Source organism: Dasypus novemcinctus, chromosome 3 (assembly GCF_030445035.2).
Source record: "Dasypus novemcinctus isolate mDasNov1 chromosome 3, mDasNov1.1.hap2, whole genome shotgun sequence".
NCBI classification, from domain to species: domain Eukaryota; kingdom Metazoa; phylum Chordata; class Mammalia; order Cingulata; family Dasypodidae; genus Dasypus; species Dasypus novemcinctus.
In genome coordinates this window covers 14308549-14332825 of record NC_080675.1, presented here as the reverse complement: position 1 = coordinate 14332825, position 24277 = coordinate 14308549, and the positions used below count along the sequence as shown (strand labels likewise).

At 56.4% G+C, this 24277-nt stretch overlaps 1 protein-coding gene across 2 annotated transcripts in view; it reads right to left on the bottom strand.

Moving 5' to 3' along the window:
- ITPK1 (inositol-tetrakisphosphate 1-kinase) overlaps positions 1-24277 on the bottom strand; it is a 176737-nt gene that overhangs the window by 137333 nt on the left and 15127 nt on the right. The window contains exons 1-2 of one of the 2 annotated variants that reach the window (XM_058292397.1): positions 11925-11943; positions 1666-1690 (exon numbers count right to left, since the gene is read on the bottom strand). Coding sequence is in view for 1 of the 2 variants with exons in the window: in XM_058292392.2 (XP_058148375.1) it covers positions 1666-1690 (25 nt within the window). In the remaining variant the exon portion in view is untranslated. Of the gene's footprint in view, positions 1-1665; positions 1691-11924; positions 11944-24277 lie in introns of those variants that run through there. The other variant, XM_058292392.2, reaches the window with a different exon arrangement.

Genomic DNA, 24277 nt, shown 5'->3' with positions numbered 1-24277 from the left:
GGCCACTCTGAAAGAACTCTAACCCCAGAATGATACACATACAACTGTACCTCCTCTGCCCCTTCCTGGACCCCTGGCAGACATTATTCATCGATCCCAGTCTTGGCCCATTCACAGATTTAGACTCTTCCAAGCAGCCTCTTCCAGGCAATTCCAGGGTAAAAAGTACACCTCTTGGCCATTTCTGAATTCCAATGTCCCCCATCTGGTAGATGGAGAAATTAAGGTCCACAGAAAAATCTCAGTGCAGATCATACAACTCAGTCTGTGGCAGAGGCAAGAAGAGTCTGGAAGAAAAATCTACAGCTGCCAAGAGCCACCTTCTCTACCCAAAACAAACCTCAGCCTCCTGAAGACAAATTCAACCCACAGGCTCTGAGGGCAGCCAGAAGGCCTTCTGGCCAGGACGAAGAATTCAGCAACTCTACCCTTTCCCCTGCCCTGCCAACCACCCCCACCCTGGTCCTGGGAAGAGGCTCTGGGGCCTCCGTCGGCCCTGCACCCTGACCTCCAGGTACAGGGAAACAAGCTGCTCTCCAGGGGCTGCTGGGGAGGGCCCTCCTGGCTAAGGAGGTGGGGGGCTGGTGCTGAAGTTAACGAGGTGGACTCCCCAGCTGGCTTTCTGGATACCTCCTCCAGCTATTCCAGCAGGACCCCTGGCCCTGAGCCTGCAGCTCCAGGACAAACGAGGCCATGACAGGGTGGGAACACGGCCGTCAGCCAGGCTCCAAGAACAGGCAGGTTCACCCGGGACAGGGACAGCAAGGGCAGACAGCATGGCCAGGCCACCCCCGTCTTCCTCAGGACACCCACCAGGTGCCAGGCCTGGCCTTCGGCACAGGGGTCCCAGCAGCCCCAGCCCTCCTAAACAAAGGACACTGGGATATGAGACAGGGTCTGAGCGTGTTTGTGTGTCTACGTGGAGATAGAAGCCCCCTTGCTGGCAGGCTCCCCAGAGCCTCGTCTCAGACACCCTAAACCTCCTCACTTTACTGCATGGAGCCTGGACGGCCACACCGGGCCCCAGGCACAGTGCCACATCCTGGGAGAGCCTCTCTCACCACCCGTCCTTCCTTCTCCAGCCCACGAGCACCTGACCCAAGTCCAGGCCTGGGCAAAGCCACCCAGGGACCCACACCCTCGATGACTCAGTCCACCCTCCCAGGGGCAGGAGGAACAGCAGGTGTAGCCACCTAGCAGCAGAAGGGGGTGACCTGACCTAGAACAGGTGGGGGGGGGCAGGAAGAAGGGGGCGGTCAGGAGCAGTCAGTGGAGGAGGTGAATGAGCGGAGGGGTGGAGAGGCCACCGCCCACCCCCCCGGGCTGAGAGCCTGAAGAGGCAAGGGCGCCACGGGCCCCAGGGCCCCCTCACCTTCCCACCCCCACCCACCCAGCCCGACCTAGCCTGAGCACAGCAGCCTCCCCCACCCTTTCGCCCACTCCCCAAACCAAGTCTCCCTTTCCGCAGACAAAATTGGCAACCCGAACGACGCACAGGTCCCCACCGGCCCCCAGCCCAGAATAAAACTCAGGTCAAGTCCACGGGGGTGGAACGCTCACGACAAAAGACGCACATGCAGAGAGGGCCAGGCGCCCAGCTTCTTAAGGGAAAGGGGAGAGGGGAGCATTAACCACGCCCCAAAATTGGTCAAGACGTGTACTCACCTGCACGACTTCGATGCCTCGCTTCCTGCGGAGAAAAACAGAAAAAAGAAACGTTACTCCTGCAGGCATCCTTTCCAGAACGTTCGCTACCGCCAGCGGAAGGCAGATCAAGCTGGCGGCCGCCCTCCTCACGCCACGGCCCCCGCGGTGGTCTCGCATTTGAGGGGAAGGTTTATGAACTCAGTCGCCTCAAGGCCATCTTCTGTCGGCCGGAGAGGGGCGGCTTCCCCAGGGGGGCTGGGCTGGAGTCCCACGGAGACCTCAGGTTGGCTCGTTCTCCTCGCGGCCAGCCCGTTCCCAGGCCTGGGCCAGGCCTCCGTCAGCAGGACCCCAGGCTGGACTTCCCCGAGACTGTGGCCCCCTCCCCACAGCAGCCTGGCCAGCGCTCCCTAACTCAAGGCCCTCCCGGCCACCCATTTCCCCCATTAGCCTGGTCTCCCGGGTCTGCCACTTCCCACCACAGCCCATCCCACCCACTCTCAGGTGCAGGAAGCAAGGATTCCCCTGGCCCCAAACCATTCCCGGTCCCACTCCGGCCGCTCGGCCAATCCGGGGGCCGTCCGTGGCCCCGCTGACGCCCGGCCCAGGCTTTGCTTCCTCTCGCCCGCCTGCACCTCACCTTCTCCGGCTCTCCCTCCCTCTCACCCGCATTCCCAGCCCACCGTCTTTGACACCTGTGCCCTGGCTCGCCCCCACCGACCAAAAGAGCCTGGGGGTCTGTGCCTGGGCCTACACCGGGCACACAAGGCTCCCTGCTGCCCCTCACCCTGAGCCCCGGCGCCCCAGGCACACACACATTCACGTCCTGCCGCAGGCTCCAGAACAGACCACCGCCCAGCAAACACCCCTCCCTGGGCAGTTCCGGGCACACCGTGGGCCACACTTTGCAACCTGGTCTTCGGGATCCCGCTCGGGCAGAACTCACCCAGGAAGCCTTCCCTGACCCACACGCAGGACCAGAACACGCCACTATCCCTGCCACAGAACGCGGGGCTCTTGCCGTCCTGGCCCCCACTCTAGGAACTGACTGGCCGTCACCCGGGGAGGAGTGCCGGGAGAGGGCTACGGGATCCACGCGAGCCACCAGGGATCCTCAGAGGCTTGTGGGGATCCTTAGGGGCCACTGGGGATCCACAAGGGACACCAGTGATCCATACATGCCACCGGGATCCACACAGGCCACAGGGGAGCCACACAGACCACCAGGATCCTTAGAGGCTACTAGGGATTCTTACGGCCACAGACGGTCTGGAACCTGCCATGCCGTGTGCTTTTTTTTTTTTTTTAACTTTATTTATCCCCCACCCCCATCTCATTGTTTGCGCTCACTGTCTGCTCTGTGTCCATTTGCTGTGTGCTCTCTGTATCTGCTCATCTTCTCTTTAGGAGGCACCGGGAACCGAACGTGGGACCTCCCATGTGAGACGGAGGAGCTCAGCGCTTGAGCCGCCTCAGCTCCTGCCATATGCATTTTGATGGAAGAAAGTCCAGGAGACTCTCAGAGGAGACTGTGACAACTAGGAAAGGTCAGGAATCTTCACTTTCCTGGCCTAAGCTCCTCGAGGTGGGAACCGTTCCAAATTTAAAAGCCACCCGGGCTCCGTGCTCAGCCGGAGCGCCTGCCTGGCCTGCGACACTCAACAAGCAGCTGCTGGTAAATGAAGGCACGAGCAAGTAGAAACTCGGTTTGGCTCCTGGGCCCAGCCCGGGCCAGAGAGTCGGGGGCACAACAAGCACAACCGTGCTGGCTGGAGCCTCGAAGGCTCCCAGTCCATGGGAGGAGAAGGGCACGAAGCCCCACGGGCACCGCCACGTCTCACGGCACAGCTGAAGCAACACAAGACTCTGTGTCAGCCAGAGATGGGGAGCTGAGCACCCCAGACCCACAGCGGAGGAGAAACCTGGGGGCAGCTCACCTCCTCGGAGTGCCCCTTCCCTGCCACGACCAGTGGCCACGGGGTCCCGAGCTCAACCAGTGTGGACCTCACCGATGCTGCCTCTGCCCCCAGTGCAGGCCCCTCCCAAAGGTGGAAAGTGGCTATTTCCAGGTTCCAAGAAACAGCACAGGATCGTCGAAGCACTGATGTTCACAAGTCAGTCCCAGCCCAAAAGCGCATGGCCAAAGTCAACAGGCATAACCAGGAGTTCCACATGTGCTGAAGGAGGCGTGTGGAGGGCGGGAGGAAAGCAGGATTACCTGGTAAGGGGAATGGGGACAAAGGGTCACCATCAGGGGCAGAAGGAAAGATGGATCCGCACCTCATTTCACCCACCAAAACAAAGTCCTTTTGGAACAATGGTTTAAATGCAGAACAAGAAACCATAAAAGTCTTAAAACAGGGAGGGCCTTTCTAGCTATGACTCAAGTCTCAAAAGCTATAAGATAAATATTACTACTTAAAATTGACTGAGTGACTAAAAGGACTATAAACAAAACCCAGCGACAAAAACAAAAGCCTAGGGAAAATATTTGTAACTCTTACTAACAGAGGTCTAATTTCCCTACAATACGAAGAGTTCCTAAAAATTGGTAAGGAAAAATACCAATGACTCAAAAGATTACAAAAAGTCCTGAGGATATGAACAGACAGTTCAGAGATAAGAAAGCACACATGCTCCTTAAGCATAGGAAGAAGGTGGCAGGCAAAGTAACCACCCACAAAAGGGTCCACATTCTAATCGCTAGAACCTATGAATACATTCGGTCATGCAGCAAAGGGGAATTAAGGCTGCGAACCGGATAACCTTGAGATGGGATTTTCCTGGGCTATACAGTGTGATCATCTAGGGTCCAACGAGCAGGAGGAGGCAGAGAGTCAGACTGTGAACTGAAGATGCCACACGGCAGGCTTTAAAAATGGAGGGGGGAGCAGATGTGACTCAAGCGGTTGAGCCCCTGCATCTCACATGGGAGGTCCTGGGTTCAGTCCCCGGTACCTCTTTTAAAAAAACAACATGCAGACAAACGTAAAAAACCAACTCAGGGGAGCTGATGTGGCTCAGTGGTTGAGTGCCGGCTTCCCCCATACAAGGGTCTGGGTTCAGTCCCCAGTACCCCCAAAAAAACAGAGGGAGAGGCCACAAGCCAAGGGATGCGGGCAGCCTCTAGAAGCTGGAAAAGGTCAGGATGCGGATTCTCACCTAAGCTCTCCAGAGGAATACAACCTTGTCCACACCTTGACTTTAGCCCAGTCAGAACACTAGAACCTTAAGATAATACATCTGTGTTATTATAAGCCACTTGGCTGGTGGTGATTTGTTACAGCAGCCACAGGAAGCTAACACACGTAGGCGGTCAGGCTGGCAAAAATCCACACATGGGAGAACTTCGGGAGAGGGGAGGAGACAGGCCCTGCGGGACGGTGAGGGGGGCCCTGGGGAGGGCAGAGGGACACAGGTGCACACGGCCTGGGCCCCAGCAGCTGCACTCGGGGACCCCAGAGCTCCTCCCCTCCCCTGACCACCTCCTGGATGGAAATCCTGAACAGCTGAGGGACGACCCCACCGCCAACCTCCAAACAACTGGGGGTCTGGACTGCACAATGGGATGGGCCGAGGGTGCCGAAGGAGGTGGAGAGCGGCCAGGTCCGTGACCCCACGGGCCCTGGGCCGGGACCTCGAGTGTCCCCTCCAAGCTCGTCCTCGCGCTGTCCGGGTTATCCGGGCACGTGGCCGCTGTCTCTTCGTGAAGCCCACCGGGTGGCGTCCAACCAGCCCACGCTCCAGAGCACCCTGGACCGTGCGCCCCACCCAGCACTAAGATACACGCCTCTAGCTATGGGATCAGATGCAGAGCAACAACCAACGAAAGTCGCTTGACAACAGGTCGGCGGAAACGACGAAGCCGCGCTGAGCTCCCAGAACCGCCGCTGTTTCTCTGCAGCTAGCGCTGCGAGGCACAGCAGACATCCAGCCTCGCACAACAGGGGCCCTTTCAACCGACGTCGGGACACCAGCGTTTCCTGAACGAGACGAGAGCTGGCAAGAGCGGGCGTGTGCCGAGAGCTTGCTGCTCGGTGGCACCTTCCTGTGACCCCTGGAGGGAGGGCTGGGAGCGCCCGCTCTGCAGCCGGGCGAGCCGCGGCCCGGGAGGCACGTCTGACTCAGTGAGTGAGGGCCCAGCTCTCCCACGCCCACTGGTGAGCTGGCACGGGGGCCCCGGAGAGGGCACGGCCTGCCCACCCCCCAGGGCCGCAGCGAAATGGAGACCTCCTGAGGCAAACGCAGGCGGAAAATAACATGCCCACCGGCGGTGAAATCCTACACAGGCCACCGGGGCCTGCCCAAGAAAACAGCCTGGAAGCCTGCCAGGGCTCGCCCCGTCACCCGCCACTTCTGCAGAACAAAGACACTGATAACCTTGGTTTCCCAGGAGCTGGTTCCCGAAATCCTGTCATAACCAGAGAGTTCAGAAACTGAATCTAGAAACTGCCTCGCGAAACAGAAAGGGAAGAAGAAGGGGGGGAAGGGAAGAGAAGCTGGAGAACTGCCAGGGGACAGCTCCTCCTCCAGATCTCAAGCCACAATCCCACCTCCTGGCCCACAGCCGCTCCCGTGTGCGACAAGTTTCAGGCTCTGGGATATCAACTGCCACGCCGTCCGTGACAGCAAATGACCAGCAGCAACCTAAATCCCCGAAGGAGGGCCGTCAACCAACACCTCACACGCAGAGGAGTACCACACTGCCTTAAAAACAACCGAGAAAGCTCTTAGGTGCCCATAAGGAATTTTCTCCTACACACTGCTGTGTACAAATACAAGGTGCAACACCGTGTGTGCTACATACAATTATTTGTACTAAGAACAACACCCAGGAAAAGACTGTGTGTGTAGATAACCAGGATGAACCCAAAGGCCCTTGAAGAAACCGGTCACAGTGGGACCTCTGGTCCAGGGCAGAGGGCAGCCTGGGGCAATGGGCGAGAGGGAGACGTTCTTTTCACTCTGCACCCTCGCTGTCTTTTGGATTTTGTGCCATGTGCCTATAACATATTCTCAAAAAGCAGGAAAAAATTTTACTTATGTTTTAAATGAGCTAGTTGCCGGCTTTCCCAGAGCCTGGCATGAAGTAAACGCCTGACCAAGCGTGATCAGTCACTCGCTCCATCAAGGAAGGGGAGCAGAGGAGCTCAGGAGTTAGCGAAAGAAGCTTCAAGCTCTGCTCAAAGTGCAGCTGAAAGGGCGCCCATTTCCAGGGCCAGCAGACAATGATCCAGTGGAGCAGTCACTGTGAATTCTAAGCCAATCAAACATTCAGGGACCTGGAAAACAGACCAAAAAGCAAATGTACTGGGAGCTCCATGGTTTGGATGTAGCTCAAGTGGCTGAGCACCTGCTTCCCATGTATGAGAGGTCCCAGGTTCGATCCCCAGTACCTCAAAAATAAGTAAATAACTAAATAAAAATTAAAATGTACTACAGTGCTGCCTCTGGCTGCAGTGCTGGGGGACAGCAGTAAACAGATGTGTGGTTTTTCCTTTAGGTGGGCCTATATTTTCAGTGTTCTACAGTGACCATTCTTATTATTTCCAAAATTTGAAAAAGTAACCATGTAAGTTAAATAGTTGATGAATTTTATTAAAAACCTGCACCTGGGGAAACACATTATAGCTCTAAAACTGTCGTTTCCTTTGATAAAAAAAATATTGCATTAAGATTTGAATAGAGGTCTATCCCACAACCCATAAACACAAACTTGTTTTTCCAAAACTGGATAACCGATGAAGGAGGAATCCACTTTGCAAAAGGAAATCTCCTCCCAGAGAACAGCCTCAGGAGAATTTTAAATGCTCATTTACAAAAGGAACTAACCTTTCAGGGGGAGGAAGAGAGCAACCAGGAAAGCTTCAGGGAGGAGGTGGCACTTGCCACTGGAGCGAGAGTGAGGAGTAACGACAGGCAGAGGCTGGGGAAGAGCAGATGAAGAGGAAGGGCCACTCGGGCTGAGGAAAAGGTGACGACTGAGCCCCTCCCCAGAGAGGGGCCGGGGACTCCGCCCGGAGGAGGCAGGTGGAAGCAACGGGAAGCGATACAGAAGACGTCAGCTGGGGCCTGCCCACAGTTGCCAAATGCCATGATGGAGCCTCTACCTCATGGGCCGGTGAGTCCTAAAGGCCAAGGCAGACGGCCTTAGAACTGCTGCTGGAGCTTGTCCAAAATTCTTGACTGGGGCCCACTCCCAAAGGCTGATTTAGTAGGTCTAGGGTTGGGCCTAGGTTTGTCGAGCTCCCAGGTGCCGCTCAGGGCAGCCCGGTGTGGGGACAGCTGTGCACCCAGAGAGCAACTCCGAGGGCTTGGACCAGATCTGCAGAGGTGGGTGGGTTTGGGAGCAGCCGCTCCAGGTCTTAGGGGACAGGAATATGGGAGCTGAAACAACTAGAAATATCTGTGATGCTCAGAGTCTGGGCAGCTTGGAACAAGCCAAGGCCACGCCCCATGGCTGGAGGAAGAGGGGTGCATCTCAGGCAGATGCCAACAGTCCACAGTCTCCACCATGTTGAGGTGCCAGCAGGTGGCTAAGAGGCCCAGGACTGAGCAGAAGTTCAGAGTCGGCGGAACACAATTAAGAAGCAGGAGGAAGTGGTCCCAGAAGCAGGAGAGGTGGGGTGTGTCCCCAAGAGAACATGCGATCAGACTCGGGTGTATCTTGTGCCTCAGTTGCCTTGCCTGTGATATGGGAGGAATACTAGAACCTGCCCCATAGGACTGTTTGGAGAAGGAAAGTTCAGGCCCAAAACGGCAGCTGGACCCCCAGGGGATGTGGGCCCCCCCAGAAATGTGAGCCCCCCAGGGGATGTGGGACCCCAGGGGATGTGGTCCCCCTCCAGGGGATGTGGGCCCCCAGGAAATGTGAACCCCTCCAGGGGATGCGGGACCCCAGGGGATGTGGGCCCCCAGGGGGATGTGGGCCTCGGTTGCTTTGGCGCTGACCTCCACTCCTGGCTCTGGAGGAACTGCCCCTCCTCCATCCAACACGATTCAGATGGGCGGTCCATCAAGGGGTTGCACCCCAGGGTGGGCACAGGACTGGCAACCCACGTTGTCTCCAGGATGGGTGTGGCACCCAAACCAGGGCAGGTCCTGGGGGACTGTCAGCAGGAAGAACGAGACGGGCTGGGAATGTCGGGGGACACGGCTGCCTCCGTGCAGCTGGACGCTAGATGAGAAGGATAAGGCGGAAGAGGCCACACCAGGAGCAAAAGCCGGACAGAGTTCTCTTCCAGAGTGCATGGCCTGACCCAGCCGTGCCCACAGCCCGTCCACTCTCGATTCCCAGCTGCATGTTTTCCTTAAGCCCATGCCTGCTGAGTATACAGCAGGTGCTCCTGTGATAGTGGTTACCACTTCCTGAGGATGACAGAAACAACCCCCACTGTTAAGGAAGAGGGGACAAGAAAGAGGGATCAAAGGAGGAGAAGGAGAAAAGAGCAAGGTGACGGGAGCTGGGGGTTGAGGCAGTCAAGAGGGAGAAGTGGCCCCAGCATATTCGCAGGTGGGAATATAAAATGCTGCAGTTGCTGTAAAACAGTCTGGCAGTTCCTCAAAAAGTTAAACACAGAAATCATGATATGATCTGGCAATCCCACTTCCAGAAAAACACCTGAAAGAATGGAAATCAGGGACTCAAGCCGATTATGTGCACAGCGATGCTCACAGCAGCATTATTCACAATGGTCAAAAGATGGAAACAGCCCAAGGGGCCATCGACAGATGAATGGATAAACAATACGTGGTGCACCCATATAGCAAAATATTAGTCAGCTATAAAAGGGAAGGAAGTTTTGATACATGCTACGACACGGATGAACCCTGAAAACACTGTGCTGAGTGAAATAACCCAGACACAGAAGGACAAATGTCATATAATTTCACTTACATGAAATACCTAGATTAGCAAATTCACAGAACAGAAAGTAGATTAGAGGTTACCAGAGGCAAGCAGGGGGTGGGGAGGAATGGGGAAGTATTGCTTAATAGGTAGAGTTTCCGTTTGGGGTGATGAAAACGTTTTGGTAATGGGTGGTGGTGATGGTAACATAACATTGTAAACGTAATTAATGCCATTGAGTTGTACATTTAAAAAGTTGTGTGTTATATATACGCTACCCAGTTAAAAAGGTGCTCATCACCAATGACTTTCCTGCCGTTTGCCCGGCCCCAGCACGCGCCGCACACCCGGCCCGCCTGGGTGGAGAAGGAGCACGCGTCCCAGCCCCGCTGCTGGGGGAGCCAGGCCAGGGATCTCACAGCAGAGGGAATGGACCGGGGCGTGCAGGCTCCCTCCCACCGAAGGGCGAGGAGAAAGAAGCTGCACCTGTGCCCAAAGCTGAGCCCCGCTTAGGGATGGGAAGTGTGTGATTACGCCAGAGGGAGCCTGGCACAGCCTCAGCCCTGCAATCTGCAGCACACTTTGATAATTGCCAGATTCCAGGCACCCGGAATAACAAGGCCCATTAGCTCCCACGAGGTCTGCAGACGAAGCTCCGGACACAGGGCGTGGAGGCGTGTGGGGGAAAGACCCCGAGCTGCTCCCCCAGCCCCCACGCCAAGGACGTGGCCTGCAGCACACCCACCTCCCCCACTGTCCCCACCAGGGGCTGCAGAAGGTCCCTGACAGGCGGCCAGCCTCCACTCAAGACCACCCCAACCAGGGGTCAGCTCCCACGACCCCCAGCGCCCCCCACCTGAGCACCCTGCAGTCCAGCCCTGAGCGCAGACACAGAGGTTGCCTGGTTCCGTGCCGCTGACACCTGCTGGGCCGTGGGCTCTGTGGGGGGCTTTTACGGTGGTCCCAGTAGTTGCAGTTCTCTCCTTCTGCCGCGCCCCCCACCCCCACCCCCCTGAGGTCAGGCATGGTTGCATGACTCGCGCCGGCCAATGAGATGTGAACACGGGTGCCGGCATCATTCCCCGGGTGCCGGCGTCATTCCCCGGGTGACGCATCCCACTGCCCGAGCCTGTCCCTCCCACCAATCCGCCCCTACCTGAGCAGCCATGGGGGCACCTGAGGAGCTGCCACCACGGGCCCAGACCACCGCCTGGGAAAACGCCAGGCTGTCAGCAGCAAAGCCATACTGGGAAACCAGGAAGCAACTCTTTCTCAACTGGGGGTGCTTTTGTTCTGCAAGGGCCATCTGGCAATGCCTGGAGACATTCTGGCTGTCACAAATAGAGAAGGTGCTACTGGCACGCAGTGGGTAGGGGCCAGGGACACGGCTAACCATCCCACAAGGCAGAGGACAGCCACCGAAAACAGACTGATCCAGGCCGAGACGTGAACGTGCCGAGGGCGAGACCCACTGGGACACAGAAGACCACAGCCTGGAGAGCGGACAGCTCCCAAGTGGACACGGGATTAGCTGTAAAGAAACCTTGATTGTTTCGAATGTTTCAGGGTTGTTTTTATCACAGCAGCACACGCTGGCCTATCCCCATTAAAAAATGCTCCTTGAAGAAACAGGACTTGTGGCCGTTTGTCTACATTCCCAAATTCTTAGCACAATAGCTGGCACGTGGTCATTCGGGTGCTCAGCATACAAGGTAAGGCAGGGGAGGCAGCACCAGTCTTCCTCTCCTGAAACCCTTCAGGGAGAGGCCCTGAAACACCAAAGCCTGCTATGCCTTGCACCTGCTGGCCCCTCTGCCTGGACCGCCATTCCTCTCCTTGCAGACTCCTGCTCATCCAGCAAGCACAGCTCAAACACCACACCCTTCACCCAGCAGGAACCACGGCTCCTTAGCCACGGCACCACCTCACCCTTACCACTGCCCCCTGCTCGGTTTCAGTGCATTGGTCATCTCGCCCAGACCAGACCATGAGCTGAGACTGTGGGCTTCATTTCAGCATTCCCTGCGCCCACGGCGCTGACACCTGGCAGGTGCCCTGCAAACAGTTCCTGAACGAGGACTCCAAGCCTCCCGCTGCCCAGCCCTGAGCCGTGACACCCCAGTCCACCTGCCTGAGGCTTCCGTGCCTTCGTGGGTCATTTGGTGGGTTGCTCTGTAATTTGGATTTTCCTCCAGTAACAGTGCCAGAAACCGAAATGGCCCAAAAGAAAGGCAACATATGAACAGAATTTTGCAGCTAGTACAAATATTTGAATGGTTTGGACAGCTCCGAGGAAGAACCAGATAAATTGGAAGCTGCTGGATGTCTTTTTCAAAGGTAGGGGGTGGACCACAGCCTTCCCCAGCCTTCCCCTCCCTGGACCGACACCAACCACCTTAGCTGAAGCCCTCCCCCATACTGGGAGCCTCACCTGGGGGAGGCAGGTGCGCCCTGGGTCCAAGGTCTCCCTCAGGGCAAAGAGCAGCGTCTGAGTCAGCTTGTTCTTCTGAACCTGGAACAAGTCGGGAGGGTCCCTGGAAGTGGCCTTCCCACATCGCCCAGGATGTGGGCGAGAAGGCGAGCAGGTGACGCATGTTCTTGGCACCTCCAGGAAAGGTGAGCAGGAGCTGAAAGGCCTCTGCTACGGAGGCCCACCCACCGAGGGCCACACCTCTAAAACCCCACCCCATTCCATTTCCACGATGGAGAAACTGAGGCAGGGGTGGACTGGTGATTACCCAAGGATGTGTTCTGCTGAGTTCAAAGTGTTGCAGTTTCAGGTCATAAATCTCCCTCACCTTTAGTACAAACACAAATGTCGAAAGCTAGTCCCCTAATGGCATGTGACACGCCTGTTTTTTGGAAATAAAAATTCTCTACTTGGAACTGTTTTGAGTCTTGCACTACCCCCTGCAGGTGCTGTAATGGGGGGGGAGGCCTGCTGGAAGGGTTGGCTCCACTGCTTCCTCCCTACCCGCCCCCCAGCCTCAATCCACCTGCCTCTGGAGCTAATGACTCAGTGTGTTCTCTTCACAGCCATTTCTTAATCCCAAGAATGCAAAGTCATTTTAATACCAGCCTAATGAACAAGTAAGCTGCTGCAGAAAGGGAGACCAATTCCTGTGCTCGGACTCTGTGGCGGGAGAAGCCTGCCCGAGGGGGTCTGAAGTTTTTAGCACCAATCCTCAAGGCGCCATACGTGCTTGAAACGGCTGCAAAAGTGTGTGTCGTCGTCGTCGTGCCCCCACCCCGGCCTGCCTCCTGGGATGCCGAGGCTTTTTAAAAGGCCTACGTTCTGCAGTAGAGCCAACATCTCCCCGCATCCCCCCCGGATTCTGCTGTTAAAACTCCCTACAGCTGGAAGCCTCCCTCCCGGCCCCTCCCCAGGCCCTGGAGTTCAAAACCAGGAGAAGCCGTTCCCAGCCCCAGACTCGGGGGTCTCTGCCCTGCTGCCGCACCACCAAGCCCAGGCGCCCCCGTCTGGCTTCATCGCACACCTGCTCGGCTCCTCTGGGAGCCCGGGGCTGGCCCAGAAGCAGGGGCCCCAGGCCACAGGCCCTGCCTCCTCAGGGTGCTGGGGAGGGCGGTGACCTACACGCTCGCCAGTGTGTGCCGGGCCCCCTGCCCCCCCCCCCCCCGGCTGAGCACGCGCAGGGGTCGCTTGAGCCGAGCCCTAGAGACGGGCAGAAGGGGGGCTGCGGGGACAGGCCTGGCAAGTGCCACCAGCAGCCAGGGTGCAGGCTGGGTGCCCTGGGGCTCCCCAGCTCAAACCCTTACCCCTTGGGGCCCCTGACTCACAGCTCTCCCCAACCCTGCGGAGGGTTAACGACAGGAAGCAGCAGCTTGATTCACTGGCCTGGGGTGGAGGCGGGGCTGGGAAGCCTGACCTTGACCCGATCCCGTGCCCGGAGGGCCAGCGTGTGCCAGTGCTGTATCGGTCTCCCAGGGCTGCTGCGCTACACTCGGTGGTGGCTTAAAGCCGCACAAATGTATCATCTCACGGGCGCTAGAGGTCGGAAGCCGCCGCCCATCTGGAGCCTCCCGGCAGGAGCCCTGGCCTTGCCTTTCCCACCTCTAGAGGCTGCCGCCGCCTTGGCTCGTGGCCGCATCACGCCCACCTCTGCCCCCACGGTCACGGCGCCTTCTCCGGCCCTGGCCCTCCCGCCTCCCTCTTCTAAGGGCCCTTGTGCTCACAGGGCGCCCACCCAATCACACCCGCCAAGTCCCTTGTGCCAGTGAGGGCCCCTATTCCAGGGTGCCAGGGGCTAGGCTGTGGCCATCTCTGCGGCCACCTGTCCATGCAGACACCGAGGACCCTGCGGCCCAGCCATCCCATGAATCTTGGACCCTCCCTCGAGGCCAGTGTGTCCCAGTTCACAGGGGCCTCGAGGGCCAACAAGGAGGAGGCCGAGGGTGGGACCCACGGGAATCCCAAGGGGCACTGGAAATAACCAAATGCAGCCACCGGGGTGCCTGCAGGGCAGAGAGGGGAAGAGGCTCCTAGGGCCAGGGCAGGGGGCAGGTGGTGGAGACCCAAGGCGGCAGGCCGAGGAGCCCTGCTGCCACTTGGGAAGGTTCATTTTTTCAAGCAAGTAAATTCAGAGAGGTTAAGGAACTTGCCCAAAGACTCACCGCAAAGAAGCAAAACCATAACCTAAATTCAGGTCTGCCTGTCAGGAAAGGCCGTGACTCTGTCCAATCTCCCTGGGAGAAGGGGGGAACCACCTCTGGGAGGATGAGGTCCAGCCAGGTTGGCCAGGGGTGAGGCTTCTGGGATTTCTAGAGAAGAAACTGTTCTATTCTAGAGCTGCCTTCCCTCACTCATCCCTTCCCCCACCCCACGTCTGGGGTGAAATTCGAAATCCCTCCTTCCAACACTGCCTCACAGCTGGGGAGGGGGTGCCCTGGCCCCAAGGGTCCTGCAACCCTGAAGAGCCGTCCTTGAGAGAGAATGGCCTTAGGGTGTGTGCTGGTCACTTTCCTGTGTCAACCTGGCTGCTTCTCAGGGAAGCACTGGCCAGCTGGGGACCGCGAGGGCACTCTGCAAATGGGATCTGCATCTTTCATCACTTGGTTGCATCTACACTCAGTTGATTCCAGCTATAATCAAAGGAGTGAGGCCCCAGCAACCTGGGGGGGGGGGGAGGGGGGTCTCCTGATCCAATCAGCTGGAGGTCTTAAAAAAGCTAGAACTGAAGGTTTCAACATCAGAAGTATCTCTGCCTCCCTGAGCACTGGATCTTGTTGGACTTCTCAGCCAGCCAGCGGCCCCTGGGAACTGGGGCTGAGACCTTGTCACTTTCATCCGTTTCCAGCTTGTGCCCCGCCCTACGGACTTCGAAACTGCCAGCCCCCACGGCTGCACCAGCCAATTCCCTACACTAAATCTCTTTTCAGAGGTCTCTCGGGCCCACTGTGAGGCAGGAACTGGACACAAGGCCCAGAGCAGGAGCCAGTGCCCATTCCTCCCACCTCTGCAGCGCTGACAGCTCTTTCTGGCTCCACTGTCACCTAGAATCCACACGTTCCAAGCAGAAGAAACCCTTCCTCGGGATCAGAAGGGACAAGGAAACAGATCCCAGGGCGACCATGGGAAGAAGTTTCCGAAGCCCGAAGGAAGGCTGTGGGGACAGGTGGTGAGCGCCCCGTGGCTGGAAGGATTCAAGCAGAGACCGAATGCCCACCTGTGAGGGCGGGAAGAAGGGTGCATGGCGAAGGTAGCAGGACTTGTGCCTCAGGAGCCCAGTTCGAGAAACTGGCCAGGGTCAGAGGACCCGAGGAAAGCGCAAACGGGCCTCCACTGGGACGTGCAGCTCGGGAGAAGGCGGAGGCCAGCCCAGGCACCTAGAGGAGGCGAGGACGAGTCCAGGGCCTCAGCGTCCCCCTGCTGAGAGTCCGGGTGGGCCGGCAAACTGCTGTGCAGGCACGCGGCCCCACTCCTCCCTGTCCAGCTCTGGGCCCTGCCAGGCTCTGCAGCTGGGAGCCGTGGCAACAGACCCCAATCAGCTTGAGAAATCCCTTAGAGGGCCCCATGCAGGGTGTCACGGCAGCGGCCACGCCAAAGCCAAGAGCTGGGGCCTGGGCAGAAGTGAGAAGTGCCAGAAAAGGGGAAGCCATGTAATTCCAGCCAGAAGAGACGGCGGCTCGAGTGCAGGCAAAGGGTGGCCTCTGACCCCATGAGCCACCAGGTCCCCATCCCGACCGCCACCGGCCCAGGCCCTGCTGTCCTCACACGCCCCCTCCAGCCAGGGTCCCAGCGTCACCAGTGGCCCTTCCAGCTAACATGACACAGCCCCGTGCAAGCCCTCGTGCCTGGCGTCCGGGGCCTCAGCGCTCCGGCTGCTCGGCAGGCTCTGTCACTGCGTGCCCACCCCCCCCACACACGAGCTGGCTCTTCCCCACACGGCCCTCCCCATCTGGAAGGCTCCCACTCCTCGTCTACCACGCCCAGCGCCGGAAGCCCCTTCACACACTGCCCTCTCCGAGGAGGACCCAAGAGGAAGGCCGCTGGGAGCCCACGGAGCCCAGCGGGCCAAGCCAGGCCAGTCCTTCCGCCGTTTTAAAAGGAAACTCCACAGGCATCGAAAGCACAGCGACGAAAGAAAAACTGCTAACCTGGACTTCAAGATTTAAAGCTTTTGTACACCACAGGGCACTATCAAGAAAGTGAAAAGACAACCCAAAGAATGGGAAAAAACGCTCACCAATTATACATCTAATAAGGGATTCATATCTAGAGCACATTGAAAAAAAACCTCCTCCTACAATTCAATAATTAAAAACTGGGTTGAGGGCTTGAAGAGACATTTCTCCAAAGAAAATACAAATGGCCAATAAGCACATGAAAAGATGTTCAACGTCATTAGCATTAAGGAAATGCGAATCAAAACCACTTTATACTCAATAGGATGGCTAGTTGGCTATTATCAAGAAAAATGGAAAATAACCAGTGTTGATGAGGACCTGGAGAAATTGAAACCATATATTGCTAGAGGGAAGACAAAGCAGTGCAGCTGCTGTAGAAAACAGTTCTGCGGGTCCTCAAAAAATTAAACTTATAATTACGCTGTGACTCAGCAAATCCGCTGGTAGACACTCATTCGGAAGAGATGAAAGCAGGTTCTCAGACTCGTATGCCAATGTTCACAGCAGCGTTTTTACAATGGCCAAAAGGAACATTGTCAGTGAAACAACCCAAGTGTTCACTGACAGGAACAGATACACAAAATGTGTTATATTCATACAATGGCGTTCAACCATAAAAAGGCACTGAGTTCTGAGACATGCTACATGAATGAACCTTGACACTAAGCGAAATAAGCCAGACACAAAGGAAGAAGAGATGTTGTATGACTCCAGTTGTATGAACTATCTGGAATAAGCAAATTCACAGACACAGAATGTAGATTAGAGGTTACCAGGGGTGGGGAAGGGGGGAGGAAGGGGAGTCATTACTTCAGTGGGTGCAGAGTTTCAGTTTGGAGTGATGAAAATGTTCTGGAAAAAGGAGTGATGGTTACACAACATTGTGAATGTGCTTAATGATACTGTATCCAGCAATAAATGGTAAATTTTATGTTATGCACATTTTTGCAACAATAAAGAAAAACTCCACTCCACGACCTGGAAAGCTCAGCAAATAGTGTCTACTCCTGAACTGAATTTCTCCTTAAGGAAGGACAACACAAAAAAGCGCATTTTGTTCTGCCTTGTAGGGAGAAAGAAAAAAAAATCTCTCAAGAGTCCACGCCTGTCCCCTGACTTGGTATGCTGATCTGCCGGACAACTGTCTAGGAATAACCTTCATAGCCAGGACGAGAACCCAAGATAGAGGGGAATGAGCCCAATTTGCAAGGGGCAGGAGGGAGTGGGCAGTTTTCTTCAATCCTTCCTAATGACTTGCTTTCTAGCACACTGCCTCTCTACCCAAGGCATTCATTCACTTACTCATTCCTTCATTCATTCATTTATTTCCTGCATATTTATTAAGCACCGTCTAGTAACTGTGCCAGGCGCAGTTTCAATGCTGGGACACAAGAGTCAAAATGACACACCAGGGTTCCTGTCCTCAGGACTTTACAGCCTAGAGGGGAAGGCAAACAAGCAAGCAGGCAACTGAAACAAGCGCAATGCTGAGGGTGGGGGGGGCGGTGTTCTAAAAACCCACGTGAGGCTGGGGCAGTGAATGGGGGCTGCTTTAGATGGGGTGGTCACAGAAGGCCCCTCTGAGGAGGTGATGTTTCCAAGATGAGAACTAAAGACTGAGAAGGAGGCAGGCATGTGAGGAGGGGGGCAGGCGGCTGCCAGGCAGTGGGGACACTCTGTGCAAAGGTCCTGTAGTGGCCAAGAGTTCCAAGCAGCCGAAGAACCGAGGAAAGATCGCAGTGGCTGATGAGGTGGGAGACAGGCAGGAGACCCTGGGGCACTGTTCTTGTGCCAGTTTGGTTACCTGGGCCAAGAAATTCTCTTTTTACTTAAGCTCATCCGAGTTGGGTTTTGTGTCATTTGCATCCAAGAGTCCTGGCTACTGTAGCATCCAAACCCAAGCATCGCATTCCATCACCTTCTCCACCCACCTGTGCCTCAGTCTTGGAAGCAGACCTCACCTTCTGCCCAACAGCCCAAGCCAGAGCCCGCCATCAACCTCCTCCTCTTCCTCGCCCTCTGTCAATAACCATGACAAAGTTTCACTCAGGCCCCTAAGCAGCCAGGAGCTGGTGGCCTCCCTCCCAGGGAGGTGGAAGGCAAGGCAGGAAGAGGAAAGCAGATGGCCGCTCAGCTGAGGAGGGAATATAAGAATCCCCACTAACGCTGGCTGGCTGATTGCACATAATTACGGCGTTCTTTAAAATTAGCTTCCCGGAACACAGATATAATTTTGAGCGTCCCTTGCAGTGTGATTACGGCGTCAGGCCCATGAACGTTGCACCGTCGGCCCGCATTGCTCGGGCCCCAGCAGACAAAAGAGAATGAAGCCAACCAAGGCGCCAGGGCCAGACGGCTCCCAGGGAAGTGCTTCCAGATGCCCAGGGAAGGCACCCGCCAGGAGGCCCAGCACGGAGCCCACCGCATGCGCGGCGCCGCGCTCCCCCCACATCTGGCTGGGGCCCTGCCTGGGAGGCCGCGCAGGGCCCGTCTTTCTTCTTTCTGCTCTCTCTCTCTCTTTTTTTTAATCTTCAGGATCTTTGATGTCCAGACTCAAATCCCAAGAGCACTCGGTGAGCAGTAAACACAGTCTCGTTCACTGTAAGCCCACGATGGGCCAGGCCAGTTGCTCTACTCTGGGCCTCGGTTTCCCCATCAGGAAAATGGGCGTGGCGGTAGGGCGACGCTCCCTGCGCTGTTGTTGGGAGGACTGAGCGGGGCCTGGAGGAGTGTGCGACCCATCATGCCACCACGACCCGCCTCCTCCCTGCCAACCCTGGTGACAGCACCCGCCTGCAGCTCGGAGAGGCCATGTGACCCTTCGGAGGGGCCACAGGCACGGGATGCAAGCCCAGCTCTGCCCCTGCCGGGCTCGGGGGTGCTGAGAAGTACCGGCAGGACAAGCGTGTGCTGGGACTCTGGCTCAGCTCAGCCCTGCCCCTCAGCTCGCAGCCCTCTGCAGGGGGCCCGGCCCCAGGCTAGGCAGCCGGCTCCATCACTCCCCTCTCCCTGGAAGCCGCATCTAGCTCTGGGGGCTCCCCCTCACGGGGCTCCCCATTTTACACACAAGAACCAAGGCCGGGGGAGAGTCGAGGGGAGATGAGCAAACTGTCCCCAGGCCCCACCACGAGCCCCGGGCTGGGGGACACACGCTGGCCGTTTCTCCATCAGGTCTCTCAGCTCCCAGGCCCAAGGGAGGCCCTTACTTCGTACCATCCAGGTCGGGGCTGGACCCAGGGCAGCTGCCCCGCTGAGCCCCCTGAGACCCTGCCAAGCGGAAACGGACAGCTCGGACCCACATTCCGGGAGGAAACCTGGCCAGTGGCAAACCCAGGCGGGCTGGGCGCCAGAAAGAGCTCATTTGCTATGAGGACCCTGGGAAGCGGCGGTTCCCAGCCCAGGCACTTTGGCCCCAGGAGACCGGCAATGCCTGGAGACATCTCCTGGCCGTCACCACTGGGGTGGGGACGCCAACAGTGCTTGGTGGGCAGGAGCCAGGGACACCGCGGAGAATCCTCCAAGGCACGGGACACACGACGAGGAATGATCCGGCGCAAAAGGTCAAGGGCCGCACAGCCCAAAAGCCCTGGGCTACAATCATCCATGAAAAACATTTGGATTCATCTGGACTTAGGGATGATTTTTTAACACTTTCAAATAAATATATATGTGTATGCACATATGTATGGATGGACATATGTAAACACATTTATGTGCTTGCCCAGACGGATAAGGAACTAGGAACTGGTCCAGAACAGAAATTAGGGTTGAAGGGACAATAGCTAAGAAAAGATCCTTTCACTATATATCTTTTTGTATCTTTTGATTTGAATCATGTGATTGCATTCTCTACTCAAGTATACTTTTATTAGCTCAAAAACAAAAAGTGAATAACACATCCATGCATTTACACAACCTTCCTCAACGACCCGAATGCACAGGTTTTAACCTCGGGAGCAGAATAACCTAAGGTCAGCCTTCCCTAACGGCGTACTGACAATTCTGTCATTAGAGCATTAATTCGGATGCCCAAAGAGACACAGGCCCAAACTCCAGAGGGGCTCTCTGCCCCCCTCCCACCTCTGCCCTGGGATCAAGTCGGCAAGGCCCCTCTGCTCCCCTACCCTCACGCCCTGGCCGGGTGAGGTGTGGTCTGGGCTGATGCCAACCCCCGTCCCGTGAAAACCAGGGCGCCTTCATCTCCTCGGCCTCAGCAGGTGATGGCCACGTGCATCTCCTGCACCTCACTCCAGCCCTAGGAGGCAGGACTGTCACCCAAGGTCACCAGCCCTAGGAGGCAGAGGCCCAGCTCTAGACCCCGTGCTCCTAACCGCCTGGCAAGCATGCAGGTCAGAGGGGCCCGGGCCAGGGTGGGGACAAGGGCAGGGGGCCCTGGGACGCCTCTTTACACTCAGGCTGCCCGGGCTGGGGACTGGGGGCTTAGGCTGTTTCCCTTCCCTCCAGTTGCCTGCCAGAGTACCAAGAAAGCGGCTTGGAATCCAAGAGACCTGGGCTAAAAACCTTGCTTCTGCCATGGCCTTGGGCAAGGTCTACTTTTTCACCCAGACTGGCCAGTGCCTTATTCTGGCCGCCATCCCCACTGCCCAGGAACCCGACAGCCAAGCCCCAGAAGCCAGCCCAGCCTAAACGGGCTGACCCACAGGGTTAGGACCGAAAATCATGGCTGTTGCTTAAAGCCACTGAGTTTTGGGGTGACTGTTACCCAGCAGTAATGGATAAAACTCTGCCTTAGGAAACAGACGTGGCCCAGTGGTTAGGGCGTCCGCCTACCACATGGGAGGTCCACGGTTCAAACCCCGGGCCTCCCTGACCCATGTGGAGCTGGCCTACATGCAGTGCTGATGCGCACAAGGAGTGCCGTGCCACGAAGGGGTGTCCCCGCGTAGGGCAGTCCCACACGTAAGGAGTGCGCCCCATAAGGAGAGCCACCCAGCGCAAAAGAAAGTGCAGCCTGCCCAGGAATGGGGCTGCACACATGGAGAGCTGACACAGCAAGATGATGCAACAAAAAGAAACACAGATCCCCGTGCCGCTGACAACAACAGAAGCGGACAAAGAAGAACACGCAGCAAACAGACACAGAGAACAGACAACTGGGGGGGGGGGGAGGGGAGAGAAATAAATTTAAAAATTAAAAAAAAACCAAAAAACTCTACCTTACATAGCATGGAATCAGAAAAGAAAGGGCATTGTTTATATTTACAAAGGCGTCCAACACAGCATTATCTACACCAGTAAGAAAACTGGAAATAATTAACTATTCAACAGAATTACAGCTTAATAAATCACACCATAGACATTCAATGAAACTATTCTGCACTAATTTAAAATAAGCATGCTCTACTGCATTTTATTTCCAGATGTGTTAATGGCATTGGGACTTTTCACACCTTGCTAAAGTATATTTGAAGTTATGGGAAGCGGATTTGGCCCAATGGATAGGGTATCTACCTACCAAAGGGAGGTCCAAGGTTCAAACCCAGGGCCTCCTGACCCATGGGATGAGCTGGCCCACACGCAGTGCTGATGCGCACAAGGAGTGCCATGCCACGCAGGGGAGCCCCAAGCGCAAGGAGTGCGCCCCGTAAGGAGAGCCACTCAGTGCAAAAAAAGTGCAGCCTGCCCAGGAATGGCGCTGTACATACAGGGAGAGCTGATGCAGCAAGATGACGCAACAAAAAGAGACACAGATTCCCACAGAAGAACACACAGTGAATGGACACAGAGAGCAGACAATGGGGGGAGAGGAGGGTGGAAAGGAAGAGAGAGAAATAAATTAAAAAATGTATCTTTAAGATAAATAAATAAAATAAAGTATATATGAAGTTATATGTGTGGGATTTGCCTGAAAATGATACAGGGGAATTAAGTAAAACAAGTTTAGCCATGTTGATAAGGGTTAACACTTGGTACAGAGAGGGTGAGTTGTTCATTTCACTGTAATTTCTTGTGTGTATGTTGGAAATTTTCATAATTTAAAAAAGGAACAAAAATTAAATTTAGAAAAGATCATTCTAAAGACTATAGAAAAATGGAAGCAGACATCAAGTGGCTACATGCACAGTGATTTCAGCTATGTGAATGTTAGATGCAAACAGGGAAGACGATGTACAAAAAGGAAATAGATGTGGCTGGGTGAGGGGTAAGGGGGTGGTTTGTCTCTTCAAATTTTGCTTTCAGAGTATTAAAATGTCTTCAGAGAGGACCAAAAAAATCCAGGAAAAAGACAACCATCTTTCAATGCCCTGAGCTGGGGCTCTGCATGAGAGGGGCTAGCAGGTGGGAGGCCCTTCCCAGAAGCACGTGGCTCGGAAGGGAGCTGGGGGTGCGGCTGCAAGAGAAGGCAGCTGCGGAAACGCTGGCCAGGCTGCAGAGAGGCCCCTCGCCCACCCTCCCCAAAGCCCCGGCTGGAAGGCAGGGAAGAGCCCTGGGTGGACGTGTCACCAACACGGGTCCTTCCCTGCGTAAGCGCTCACACATCCATAGATGACGCCCAGCACTTAGCCAGAAAAAAATAAATTATTTTGGGGAGAGAATAAATTATAACCAGAGCACCCGTTATGTGCTAGAAACCACCTCCAACAATTCAGCCCTCGTTTCCTCTCATCTCCCAGCCCACCCCACAACTGGGTACCGATGCCCCCAACTTAGAGACGAGGAAAGTGAGGGTGCTTGGCACCGAGAAGCCGCTCCCCGGCCCACGGTCTCAGGCCCGCGCCCCGGGCGGCCTCCCTCCCCAGCGGAACCTGCACCGCTGCCACATGCAAGGACAGGAGCGAGGGGTCCCACACGCAGAGGCCCCGTTGCCCCGTGGTCCAAGCTCATTCCCACGTATCCCCCCTCAGCACTGCAGGGGGGTCTGGGGGACCACCAGCCCCCCGGCAGGCTAGACCCCCAAGAAGAGCTGACAAGGGATCTTTTTCTAGCCTGAGACTAACAAGAGTGAAGCTAAACTCACATAGTATTTCTGGGACACGATGGTTCCAAGTCAGTGTAGCTACAGAATCATCTAATAATAAGCTTTATTAAATTAGCAAGTTTCATCAAATGAAAAAAAGTCAAGTGTAGGAGAGCGTAATGGGCCATCATTTGTACAGACACAAAGGGAAGGCTGTGAGTGTGCACAATGTGAGTGTGCATGTGTGCTCACGCGCGCGCCCATACAACGTCGCATGTGTCTGAAGAACACGCAAGAACGCATCAATGTGGCTGCTCGGAGGTCAGCGTGAGGGACTCTGGTGTGACTTTAATTTTTTAGCGTTATTACTTTTTAACGAATTTTTTTAGTACTGTTCACAAGTCCATCGCGCACCTGCCCAGAAGAAACTGCAGGGTTTCAAGTGGACAAGTCACGGAAGGAAAGCGTCTCCTTCTGTAAGGGACCCCCCCCCCCCCCACCGCACGCCCTCCTCGCTGCTGGACGGGACAGACCCGGGACCTCCCTGTGGTTCGCCGGCCCTCCTCGCAGCTCCAAACCGCAGTTCCCCGAGCAGAGCTGGAAGCAGAAGCCGCAAACCGCCTTCGCAGGACCTGTGAGCTGGGGGCCCTCAGCAGAGCGCGGCCTGAGCAGCTCCTCTGCGCTGACCTGGGCCAGCCAGTCGCCCCTTCCCTCACTCTCCCACCAGCACTGCCCCAATCTAGCTGTACTCGAGGGCCAAGTCATCGGGGTGAGCAGGCGGCCGCCGAGAATCCCAGGACACACGAGGACCAACACCTGCCAGGGGCTATGCAAGTCTGGGGTAGGGGCCTCTGGGCCCCAGCCAGCCACTGGCTACCCCACGGTGGAGGAAGGACCCCTGAGGGGCCCGGGCTGGGGGCTTGGATCCTGCGCTCGGGGCCCTCAGGTGTGTTGCCGCCTGGGTCTAGGCCCCTGCCGCCACCACTCCCCGTTCATCTCCTCCCCGTTTCCAGGTGGAAATCCTCCCTGCAGCTCCCACCAGGCGTGTTAGGATGGCGAGGGGACGGACGCAGCTTTGTGCATCCAAGCTGAGCGTCCTGGCTGTGGCCCCCCAGACCAAGGCTCCCCACGGCAGGACCGAGGCTCTGAGCAACCCCCTCCAGCTCCAAAAGCGCCCAGTCCAACAGCTCACAGCTGCCAAGTCCTCCAGGCTCCTGGAG